Below are 12094 nucleotides of genomic sequence, written 5' to 3'. Positions count from 1 at the left end.
GGCATTATGAGCAACTATATGGTAATATTTATTCATAAAGGCAAATAAAATCGCAACTAAAGAGCAATAATAGCGAAAGTTGGGCTAGTTGGTGGTTCATACTTGGGAAGGAAAAACAGTGCAAAAATACAGACAAGGACAAAGGAAGAGACGACACAGATGCGTCGTCTCTTTCTCTGTCCTTGTCTATATTTTTGCGCTGTTTTCCCTTCCCAAGCAACTAAAGAGATTGACAAAATAATCACCGAGGATACTAAAACAAAGTGAACGTACACAAATATAACTCGATTATTTGAGTTTGAGCTTGCTAAAGAACGAGTCAAATAAACCGGGAAAATAAGACACAAACCCCAGAGCTGGTGGGATAAGGAAGTCAAGAGAGCCGTACTAAGACGTCAGGAAGACACAAGCATGCTAAACAGAGTGGTGAACTGGAAGATTATGTCAAAAGAAAATATGATGACTTTTTGAGCTGCAATAGAGAAGCGTCCAATTTAATCAGTGACAAGATTAGAAAAAAAGGGGGCCAAATGGATGGCGGAAGTGAACAAAAACAAAAAGAATTGAAAGACAGCTGAAAAGTTTTGGAACTGTCTCAATTGTCGGAGTAATGAGACAAGCATGAAACAGAGGTTTATAACTACAGTTCAAGGGGCCAGACTAGAAAAGAATACGGCAAGGGAATATATAAAACAGTGATGATAGAAAAATATAAACACCAAGAAAACGCTGCATGCACCGTACCTGATGAGGATGAATCAATTATCTCAGTGGCTCCACTGGGACAACGACACTGGGAAAGGGCAGAAAAAAAAGGGGTTCTAATAGTGCATCAACAGGCCCGAAAGGCATCCTAATCATGTTAATAAATAAACTAAGACCAAACTGTCAGCAAACATTAAGAGAGCCAGCGAGAAAAATAATAATGAATGGTGAAGCTCCCAATGAGTGGAAACTAAGCAGGATGAGCATGATGTATAATGGAAAGGGTGACAAAGCAGATATCAACAACTACCGTTCTACAACAGTGACATCAGTAGTTTACAGGCTGGTGATGCAGATAGTAAAGGAAAGTTTACAGACATGGGTGAAGAATGAGGGTGTGCTGGGAGAAATACAAAATGGGTTGCGTAAACGAAGGAGGTTGGAGGACAATCTGTCTTCATTGATGCAGTGTATAGAAATACCAGAAAAAGAACACAGGCCCTTGTGGCTGGCATTTCTAGATATCAAGGGAGCTTACGATAGTGTGATTCAAGAAGACTTGTGGGAAATACTCGACACACTAGATGTGGAAGACAGAATAACTAATCTTCTAAAGGATATCTATAAAAGTCACATGGTAGTTATCAAATGGAAAGAACAGGTATCTGAACTTATGAAGGTACAACATGGGATTCGACAGGGATGTCCCTTGTCACCTATGTTACTTATGCTGTAATTCCAGGGACTAGAAGCCAAATTAGAGGAAAGTCGACTCGCTTCAGCCTCTGTTTTACCAAGTAAGAAAAACACATTGAACAGTCATTACCAGCATTGATGCATGCAGATGATATAGTAATAGTAGCCGAAAACAAGGAAGATCTGTGGGGATTAATAGACATGTGTGGTAATGAGGGAAATAGCTTAAATTTGAAGTTCTGCAAGGGAAAATAGGCAATCATAATTTTCAATAATAACAAAGACAGTGAGCATAAGATACTGGAAGTTATGCTATAAATGGTGGACAAATACAAATATTTGGACGTATGTATAAATAACGGGGCTGAGTATCTAAGGGAGCCCGAAATATACGTAATGACTAAGGGCACCAGGAATGCAGATGTAATGAAAATTAGGGCACTGTGGAACTACAATAGGTATGACGCTGTGAGAGGGATTCGGAGAGGTGTCATGGTACCGGGCTTAACGTTCGGCAAGCAGTCCCAGGATACAAAGAACCTCATTAAAAAGCGTCAAATTACGAAAGTTTCAAGTACAACAGACAAAACAGAACTGGCAGAGCTTTCGACGTTAATTAATAAGCTCAAGGTATCTGACGTACGAAGGTATAACATGGCGAAAATTGAACATGCTCTGAAAAACGGAGGGATCGTCAAAGAAGTGAAGAGGAAACTTGGGATAGGCAGAAATCGGATGCATGCACTAAGGGACAAAGAAGGCAAAGTAACTACCAATATGAATAGGATAGTTAAAATAGCGGAGGAGTTTTACAGAGACCTGTACAGTAACCGGGACAACACCGAACTTAATACTATAAGAACTAACAATAACCCAGATGGCACCCCACCAGTAATGATAGAAGTCAGAAAAGCCTTGGAGAGCATGCAAAGAGCTAAACCTGCTGGTTAGTACCAGGTAACGTCAGATCTGCTGAACGATGGAGGGCACATTGTGTTAGAAAAACTAGCCACCCTGTTTACGAGGTGCCTCCTGATGAGAAGAGTATTAGAGTCTTGGAAGAATGCTAACATCATCTTGATACATAAGAAAGGAGATGACAAGGATTAGAAGAATTACAGGCCAATCAGCTTGCTCTACGTAGCATACAAGCTATTTACAAAGGTAATTGCTAACAGAGTTAAGAAAACATTAGAATTCAATCAACCATTGAAGGAACAAGCAGGATTTCGAACAGGCTACTCAACAATCGACCACATTCATACTATCAATCAGGTAATAGAGAAATGCCCAGAATATAGCCAACCACTACACATAGCTTTCATAGGTAACGACAAGGCGTTTGATTCAGTGGAAATATCACCAGTCATGCAGACACTGTGAAATCAGGGCGTCGATGAAGCATATATAAACATCCTGAAGAAATCTGCAGGGGGTCATCAGCTACCTTATTGCTTCATAAAGGAAGCAACAGAATTCCAATCAAGGAGGATGTAAGGAAGGGGGATACAATCTCCCAGATGCTATTTACCGCGTGTTTACAGGAGGTTTTCGGAGGCCTAGAATGGGAACAGTTAGGCATGAGTTACTGGAGAGTACCTTAGTAACCTGCACTTCGCCGATGACATTGCATTGCTGAGTAACTCTGTGGACGAACTGCAACTGATGATTACGGAGTCAGACAAGGAGAGCAGAAAGATGGGTTTTAAAATAACCTTTAGAAAACGAAAGTAATGTACAACAACCTCGGAAAACAGAAGCGCTTCGAGATAAGTAATAGTGCACTTCTAGTTTTAAAAGACTATCTACTTTGGGCAGGTAATAACCGCGGAGTCGTACCACGATATTGAAGTAACTGGAAGAATGAGAGTGGGGTGGAGCACATTTCGCAAGCACCCTCAAATCATGACAGGTCGATTGCCACTATCCCTCAAGAGGAGGGTATAGAAAAGCTGCATTTTGACGGTACTTAGCTACGGAGCAGAGACCTGGAGACTTACAAAGAGGGTTCAGCTAAAATTGAGAATGACTCAGAGAGCAATGGAAAGTAAAATGGTAGGTGTAACCTTAAGAGACAAGAATAGAGTAGAGTGGATCAGAGAACAAACCGGGGTTATGGATATAATAGTTGGAATCAAGAAAAGGAAATGGAAATAGGCCGGGCATAAAGCACGTAGACAGGATAACCACTGGTCATTAAGGACAACTAACTGGATTCCCAGAGAAGGCAAGCGGGTTAAAGGGAGACAAAAGGTTAGGTGGGCAGACGTGATTAAGAAGTTTGCGGGTATGAATTGGCAGCAGCAAGCACAAAACCGAGTTGACTGGCAGAACATGGGCGAGGCCTTTGTCCTGCAGTGAACGTAGTCAGGCTGACGATGATGATGATGATGATGATGACGACGACGAAAAAGAAGAACAAGAAGAACCCTATTGAAAATCCTGGGTTGGTGGATGCTGGAATTGTTGGTGGATGTGATGGAAAGAATAGTGGATATGGGTGGGAATATTAGTGGATATGGTGGAAACTGTAGTGAGCATAACGGCTGATGACGGTGAAAGTGGAAAAAATGATGGCAGATGGTGGTGGTGGTGGCGAGCCGATGGTGGTGACGATGGGAAATGCCGGCTGAGGACGGCTAGAGTGGAAAAAATGGTGGCAGATGGTGGTGGTGGTGGTGGTGCCGAGCCAATAGTGGTGACGGTGTAAGATGTCGGCTCATGGTGGCGAGGCAAAACGTGTTTGGTGGAAGGCTTGGTGAGCAAGGTGGATGCGGGGCATGGTGGAAGCTTGGTGGATGATGGTGGCATGATGCGAAATCAGTATGCGAAATCACTTATTTGTAGTGTTTCATTCTTGAATGCGCAGAGATATATGTTTACGGTCAAAAGAAACCAACGCTGCTCATTATGCTTTCTTTATTCCTGTGGTGTCAACAGCGCTTCAATTTTTGCGGAGCATAGAATATGCGGCCGGGAATATGTTTACATTTCGCGCACGTACTTACATCAGTTCGACATCCATGATGTGTTTCTTTTTGTGATGTTTAGAAGACTAGAATTGTCACTGTGAACTTGACAGTAAATGTTTTACATCGGCGCACAGTTGTCGACCAATAAATGGGCTCCAGTTCGCAATCGCCCCTATCAATGTTAGACAAGAACACAGTGGTCCCTCGATGTCGCCACGCTAGAAACGCAACTCTGGTAATTCTTGCACACTCTATTGTTTGAGCCGTAACTTTAAGTTAACAAAGTGCGTGCAAATATGCATAAACTTTCCGTTTCGACATGCGTCGAGATAATCCCCATCAAATTTGTTTTTTACCCCTCTGTTCTACCACCATGCTTTCCACCAAATGTTAGTCATACCGACCGAGCCCGTACAAGTGTTTTCAGCGCTTCTGGCTTTCAGAATACACAATTTTGACGAGTAAAAATGACAATACAGCACAGCTGTGGCATCATTTACCCTAAAAGAAGCCTTTTTTATTGTGAACGGTGTCCGCGCAAGAAGCAACAAACATCGATGCGACGCGCTTTCAGCACTTCCACCAACGGTACACCTCTCCTCACTGACATCCCCCGGTCGCACTCGCCGGCGCTTCACTGGCTCTTATGCGAGAGCATAGACACGTCAATTTGTATGCTTACTGAACTAATATGATAGAATAATATTTCTGGCGCACTGCTTTCGTTTTCGCCAAGCCGTTATGTAGTTGTTCCTAACGACAGAACAACAGCGGTGCGCTGGCACGACTGCGCTCTGCGTTGCGCGAAAAACATCAGAATCAATTGTGTGGGCGTATCTATCAAATGAGCATAGAAGCGTCATAAAGCCTGAACTAATATCGCTCTTTGGAAGGAGCGAGAAACGAATAATAAGCTTGGCAGTAACCACCGATAAACTCTACCTGCTCCTTAGTGAACTGAGTTGTTTTTTTCCCTTACCGTTGTAAATTGTAACAAAAACATGGTGCTGTTGCCATTATCGCAGTGACAATTGTTACAGGCAGCAGTTGTTTGTATTTATCAAATGTGCAAATTTTAGCAGATGCAGATCCCGTCCCTCCCGAGTAAACAACAAACAGAACTGAAGTTAAACAGTGACTTCATCAGTTGACTACCGCTTTTACACCCACATCGCCATCTGTCGGCGTGGCGCATCATTCTTTCGTCGGCACTCACGCGCGTCGGACGCAAGAATCATGTGCTCCGTAGGAGCGGCGTTTGCGGCACATGCTAGCCGCGGTAACAGGATGAGCGAAGAGCAAGACGCAGGATACGAGATAATTTTGCCACCACTGCCCAAGGGACGCGTCGCGCAAAACACTGTGTTTTTACACGGGGATGTGCGTGGCAGACCGTATCGAGTAGAAGATTTCAGAGACGCGCTCGGACCTACAGGACTGCTGCCGGAGGTGTTGGCACTGGGGGCCTACCAGATAAATCATGTCTGGGCAGTCACCATGAACAACGCGGACACTACGAGACGCTTGCTGGACGTGAAGGAGCTTAAAGCCAACGGTCGACACTGCATCATCGTAGACCCCCAGGATTAGCAGGTGCGGCTGCGTCTTCATTGGCTGCTGTATGGCGTCAACGATGAAGACGTGCGAACGGCGTTGGCGGCTTATGGGAAGGTCGTACAAGTCACCAGGGAGAATTAGCGTGTTCAAGGAGTGAGTGACAAGGGGTCCACCACACGGACTGTGCTTCTTAAGCTCAAGAGTAGCGTGAAGGTTGAAGATCTCCCGCATCAAATCAAGATGGCTGGTGAACTGGCACTTGTGGTTGCACCTGGTCGGCCAATGCAGTGTCTGCACTGCCAAGGTACCGGCCACGTTAGAAGAGAGTATAAGGTACCCCGATGCTCGCGTTCTCGGCGGTTTGGCCACAGCGAAGACGCGTGCATGCGCACGTACGCATCGACTATAGGATCAGCTGAAGGTGAAGACACAGCAGAGTTGATGATGGACGTGACCGACGCTGAAGACGCGGCGAAAGGTGAAGGCGACGTGGTGAACCCAGAGGCTTCAACAGGTACCGCCACACCGACTGGTGGTGATGAACCAACAGCCCAAGCAGACATAGAATCTGGGGAGGTTACTAAAGAGCCAGCCGGCCAAACCGAAGAAGGCTTCACAAGAACCCCATCGAAGGAGCCTTAGCCGGTGGAATAAACCGAACTTCCAGTGTCGTGCGAGAGTATCAGTGGTGGGGCGTCAAGCAAAAGACCCCGCGAGCAGTCTGCAGGACGGCGTGAGGTGTCCAGTGAAAAGCATAAAGAGGGGCTACCTGCGAAGGTGACTTCGTTCAGACGCAGCATCACAAGGCTGCGTCCCAACCCAATATTGGACAAACATTGGCCACCTTTGTCCTCCAGTGGCACGGGTCCACCTGGAGGCTCCGAAGATGTCTAGCTCTATGCTAGACGCTGAAGGTAAGCATCATGCCCCGGGCTAACTTCTTCACTGTGTAGACATGGCTTTTGCACTGAAACTTAGAGTGGCAACGTTAAATGTTCGAGGTCTTGCCGCCAAGCGGAAACAGAGCCAAGTATACAGGCTGCTCGTGGGTCATAATCTGGATATGCTAGCTGTACAAGAAACAAAAGTAGATGGTGAGGAGGAGACCCAGGGCATGGTGCTTAGGTTTACGGCGCGTTACTGCGCAATTGTAAGTCAAGCAATAGGCACGTCTGCAGGCTGTGTTTTGTTCATTAAGAAGTTACCGGGTCTGGTAGTGCAAGATATCTTCTCTTGCCCGTCTGGTAGATTGGTTTCCTGTGATTTTGTATTCAATGATTGTCAGTGGCGTTTAGCGTGTATTTATGCACCAACCATTTGCGAGGAGCGATAACTTTTTTTAAGCCTAAAGCAGCACTACACTTTGGAAACAAAATATGTAATACTTGGTGATTTTAACTATGTCCTCAACGGGCGAGATTGAGCAAACGGACGCGCCCTTTACGATAAAAGTAGTAGGACGCTAGTGGACGTAGTTACTGAATTCGATTTAGAAGACGTGGGCAGCTGTATGGAGGGAACGCAGGATGTGCGTTTCACGCATTTTCAGGGGAATAGCCAGGCGCACCTTGATCGCATTTACGTGTCGCTTGAATTAATAGCCCACTGTAAGACATATGCTGTCTACCCAATACACTTCAGTGATCATTGTTTAGTTAAATGTGATATGGGTGAGAAAACAAAAGGTGGAACTTTCTCATGGGAGCTGTGGAAGATGAATTCCACTTTGATCACTGACGAATATTTCTTAGATCAGGTAATGAACTGCATCAATGAAATAAAAATGAATGATGAAGCTAAACTTGCAGAACAATGGGAAGAGTTCAAGCAGCGAATAAAAATAAAAGCCATTGATCGTTCTTGCACATTGAGTTACGAAAGAAAAAAGAAAGAAAAAGAACTCCGAAAGACTTAAGAAAGACTAATAGACTTGGAGTGCAAACAACCGGGAGAGTATAAAATTGACATATGCAATATTAGGCAGAAACTTGCACTGCATGACGAGGAACGCTACCGCGGTGCACTCGTCCGTGCTAGGGCTGAGGCTTTAGCGGCTGGAGAGACTCCAACCAAAAGAGCGTTAGGGGGGGGGAGAAAACGAACGCTCGACGGAATCATATTGAAAAAATAGAGAAGGATGGTCATGATGTAACTGATACGGTCAGCATTTTATCCGTGTTTTCAAGTCATTTTGAAAACCTTTTTGTGTGTAGACAGGTAAACCTAGATATATTTAAAGAAGAATATTTAGCATGCATGCCGCAAGCGAGTGAGGAAGTGAAAACGCTTTAGAATTATCTATATCTGCATCTGAAGTTGAACGGGCGATTGATAAGGTAAATCCCGGGAAATCTCCAGGCTCTCACCTATCCCTCTTCTAAACATATCATCACCGACTCACGAGGGGCCTGTCGGAACTATCAGCTAGGGTGGGCTTCACCGCTTGCTCAGCGCATACTGGAACCTAGCTGCCGATACGTTAATCCAACTCCGCGAAATCTGGTTTGGGCACCCGGTCACCAAGGACTCAGGGGTAACGAACAGGCCGATCAGGCCGCCCGCGCACTCTCTTCCCGGGCTATCTCCCTGTCTTTGGAAGCCTACTCGCAATCAGACAATTCGGCCCTTTCATTCAAAGATATTACCAATTACTACAAGGAGGAGCACCGGCGCTATCCAGACCCTTGTAAGGGACTGCATCGCGCTGACGAGCGCCTCCTTTTAAAACTGTTTACCAATACTGTACTGTGCCCGGCGGTGCTAAAACATTTCAATTCATCCTTTGATGGCACGTGCCAGTTCTGTGGTGAGGTGGCTGACACCTTTCACATCGTCTGGGCGTGCCAGTCTAATCCATCTATCCCCCCCAACCCCAATCCCACGAGAGAGGACTGGGAGGCGGCCCTGCTCGGCTGTCAAGACCTGAAGGCCCAAGAGGCTCTGGTTCAACGTGCGCGGGCGGCGTTGCTTGCCAATGGAGCCCCGGAATAGGGGTTCCACCTAGTGCTGTGAGGGTAGGAGGCCAATAAGGCCCCAACCCAATCACCTCTCTGTAACCATTTAATGGTTATTAAATGTTTTCACCACCACCACCCAGGACCAGATGGTCTTTATGCCAAGTGGTACAAATGTTTTAAAAGTGAATTGTCTTCAATACTTGCGGGCATTTTAAATGAGGCATATGAGGAAAAGAAATTACCACCATCCTTTGGTGAATTGCGTACCGTTCTGATTCCGAAAACAGACGAGGTTGAAAAGCTCAGGCACGTCACAGCGTACAGGCCAATCGCACTGACAAACGTAGACTACAAAATATAAATGAAAATTTTGGCGGCTAGACTTCAGTCAGTAATAAAAGATATCGTTGGTCCACATCAAACGTGTGGAATCAAAGGTTGGTTCATAGTTACAAACGTTCATAAAATGCGATTCGTGCTCGAATGTGTTGACACCAGTCAAGCTCGAGTGGCCATACTCCAGCTAGATCTGGAGAAATCGTTTGATTGCGTTGCCCACGCTCTTTTGTTTGCAGTATTAAAGCACATTAATGTTGGTAAGATAATTATTGACGGAGTAGCCATGGCATATCGGAATGGTAGTACGAAACTAATTATCAACAAGGCATTGCCCCCCCCCCATTAGAATTAGGAGCTCAGTGCGTCAACTTTGCCCTGTTAGTCCACTGTTGTTTTGCATTTATATTGAAACTTTATGTCAGTCGATATTGCAGACTTACATCATTAATGGATTCAGAGTACAATCTTCAGAGGTAAACCTACTCGCATACGCTGATGATGTTGCGATTTGTAGCACTTCCTATGAGGGTATTGAAGAATCCATCAGAGTTTCTAAATCTTTCGCCGAAGTTACAGGAAGCCACATAAACTGGGGTAAATGCCTCGGCTTCTGGCATGAATATTGGCCTTCAACACCAGAATTTTTTGCAGCTATTAAATGGACAAGAACGCCAGCTAAATATCTCAGAGTACCGCTCGAGTCATACAAAAGTACGGATGAATATTGGACACAGCAAACGAAAGAAATTAAAGAGAAAGCGAATAGGTGAAATGCAACCTATCTATCCATGTTTGCTAGGGCCACTGCATGCAACTGGTTTTTTGTGTCTAAGCTGTGATATGTGATGCAAGTGCTGTACTGTTCCCGGGTCAATGTGCAAAAATTACATCGGGTGTTTGCAATATTTGTGTGGGGGTCTAACTGGGAAAGTTGCAGTCGCTCGAATTTGTTTAGACGGGTGAAGTGTGGAGGCCTTGGGCTAGGACATCTGTTTATCAAGCAGTTAGTAAATAGGTTTTTCTTTTTTCGGGAGACAATAGATCCTTTCCTACTAACAGTGTGTCAAACAAGACTAAGTAGACTGTTGCCCGAGTTTGTTGGGAGCACTCATGCTACCACAGGGGCTGTGCAAGGATACATGAAGGAAGTTGTGGCCAACGTGCGGTTTATGTGTGTTCGTTATTCAACTGACTACCTGTGGTCTGTTGGAAAGAAAAAACTGTGCAAGATTTATGTGACACGTTTCTTCCCATCCCGCTGTACAGAGCGCTATATACAGCACGCAAGGTTCAGAATGTACTTAAACGAGGTAAAAAAAATGCCAGAAGCTTCAAGTGCGAAAACGTTCTTTTTGAAATTACACACTGGAACACTTCCTGTAAGAACCTTCCTAGAGGAGCGTGGGTTTGATATGCTTTGGGGCTCTCACTGTCTAATCTGTAAGAAACCAAAATCTATTGACCATGTTTTTCTGCACTGTTGGGAAGGAGTTTATTTTTGGGACGTATTACAAAGGACAATCAAAAAAGAGTTTCCGTTAGACCCTCATGGGATCAGGTATTTGGCAATAGAGAATGAGGATGGATTACCTTTCGCTTTTATCGGGATGACTGCCTTGCATAGTATACGGTGCTCTAGAATGGCTGCATTTCATTGTGACCCAGACAGAAGACCAGCAAGAGAGTATTTTAAAGAAAGCATCTCAAGATTACTAGAGGTAGTAAGAACAGACGAACGTGTACCTTTATGGGTAGAAAGGGTAGAAGCCCTACTGACCATGAAGGAATCTAGGACGTGATGTGTTATAGTAATGCTTGACGGGCTCAGTTATTTTCAAGTTTTTTATATTGTTCGTTGTCAATTGTAATATATTTATCTTAGCAACCCGTTTGTGAAGTTTAACCAGAAATAAAGAAAAAAAAGTCAGCATGGCGCAATGGTTAGTGTGCTCAGTTCGGAATTCGGAGGGGGCCGGTTGAATTCCCCGCTGTCGCAAGTTTTTTTTTTTTTTGCAGGTGCTTTTTACATCATTTTTTAATAAAATTATTTTTATTATCTTTTGTGGCAGCTTGTCACGGTTGTTCTGACGCTGCTTCGCGCTCCAGCATCGGCATCTGGTGCACACCATCCACCATCCGCTCCACCATAGCCACCATACACCATGTGCCACCAACATTTCCACCGCCATAATCCACCAAAATGGTGAGTGGTGGAATGGTGAGTGGTGGAGAAGAAGAAGAAGAAGAAGAAGAAGAAGAAGAAGAAGAAGAAGAAGAAGAAGAAGAAGAAGAAGAAGAAGAAGAAGAAGAAGAAGAAGAAGAAGAAGAAGAAGAAGAAGAAGAAGAAGAAGAAGAAGAAGAAGATGATGATGATGATGATGATGATGATGATGATGATGATGATGATGATGATGATGATGATGATGATGATGATGATGATGACGACGACGACGACGACGACGACGACGACGACGACGACGACGACGACGACGATGGTGATGACGCTGATGAAGAAGGCGGTCTTGTGCATGAAGTCTGAAGTTCAAGCGAGATAGGAAATTAAACAACGTGGCTTAGGTAGACTTGCTTTGGGAGCACACGGGAATACCCCAAGTCAGGGGATACAGGGTGACATGGGATGGACATCGTTTGAGTGCAGGGAAGCTAGCAGCAAGATAGAATTCAAAGAGCGATTGAGAAAAATGGGAGAGGAGCGTTGGGCTAGGAAGGTTTTAGGCCACTTGTACATGAAGAATGTTGATACTAAATGGAGGAAGCGAACTAGAGAACTGTCAAGCAAGTATTTAGACAACAGCAAAATACCAAGCCAAAAGGAAACATCGGTTAAGAAGAAGGTGATGGAAACAG

General features: G+C 44.7%; 1 protein-coding gene across 2 annotated transcripts in view; it reads right to left on the bottom strand.

Moving 5' to 3' along the window:
* Positions 1-12094, bottom strand: part of LOC119177864 (beta-1,4-mannosyl-glycoprotein 4-beta-N-acetylglucosaminyltransferase-like) — a 49579-nt gene that overhangs the window by 7231 nt on the left and 30254 nt on the right. Inside the window, exon 2 of one of the 2 annotated variants that reach the window (XM_075890719.1) lies at positions 745-793. The exons of the other annotated variant lie outside the window; for it this stretch is intronic. Within the exon in view, the coding sequence (XP_075746834.1) occupies positions 745-793 (49 nt within the window). The remainder of the gene's footprint in view (positions 1-744; positions 794-12094) is intronic. 2 annotated transcript variants of the gene reach the window in all.

The sequence above is a fragment of the Rhipicephalus microplus genome, chromosome 3 (genome assembly GCF_043290135.1).
Source record: "Rhipicephalus microplus isolate Deutch F79 chromosome 3, USDA_Rmic, whole genome shotgun sequence".
In the NCBI taxonomy this organism is placed as follows: domain Eukaryota; kingdom Metazoa; phylum Arthropoda; class Arachnida; order Ixodida; family Ixodidae; genus Rhipicephalus; species Rhipicephalus microplus.
This window is presented reverse-complemented; position numbering and strand designations above follow the sequence as displayed.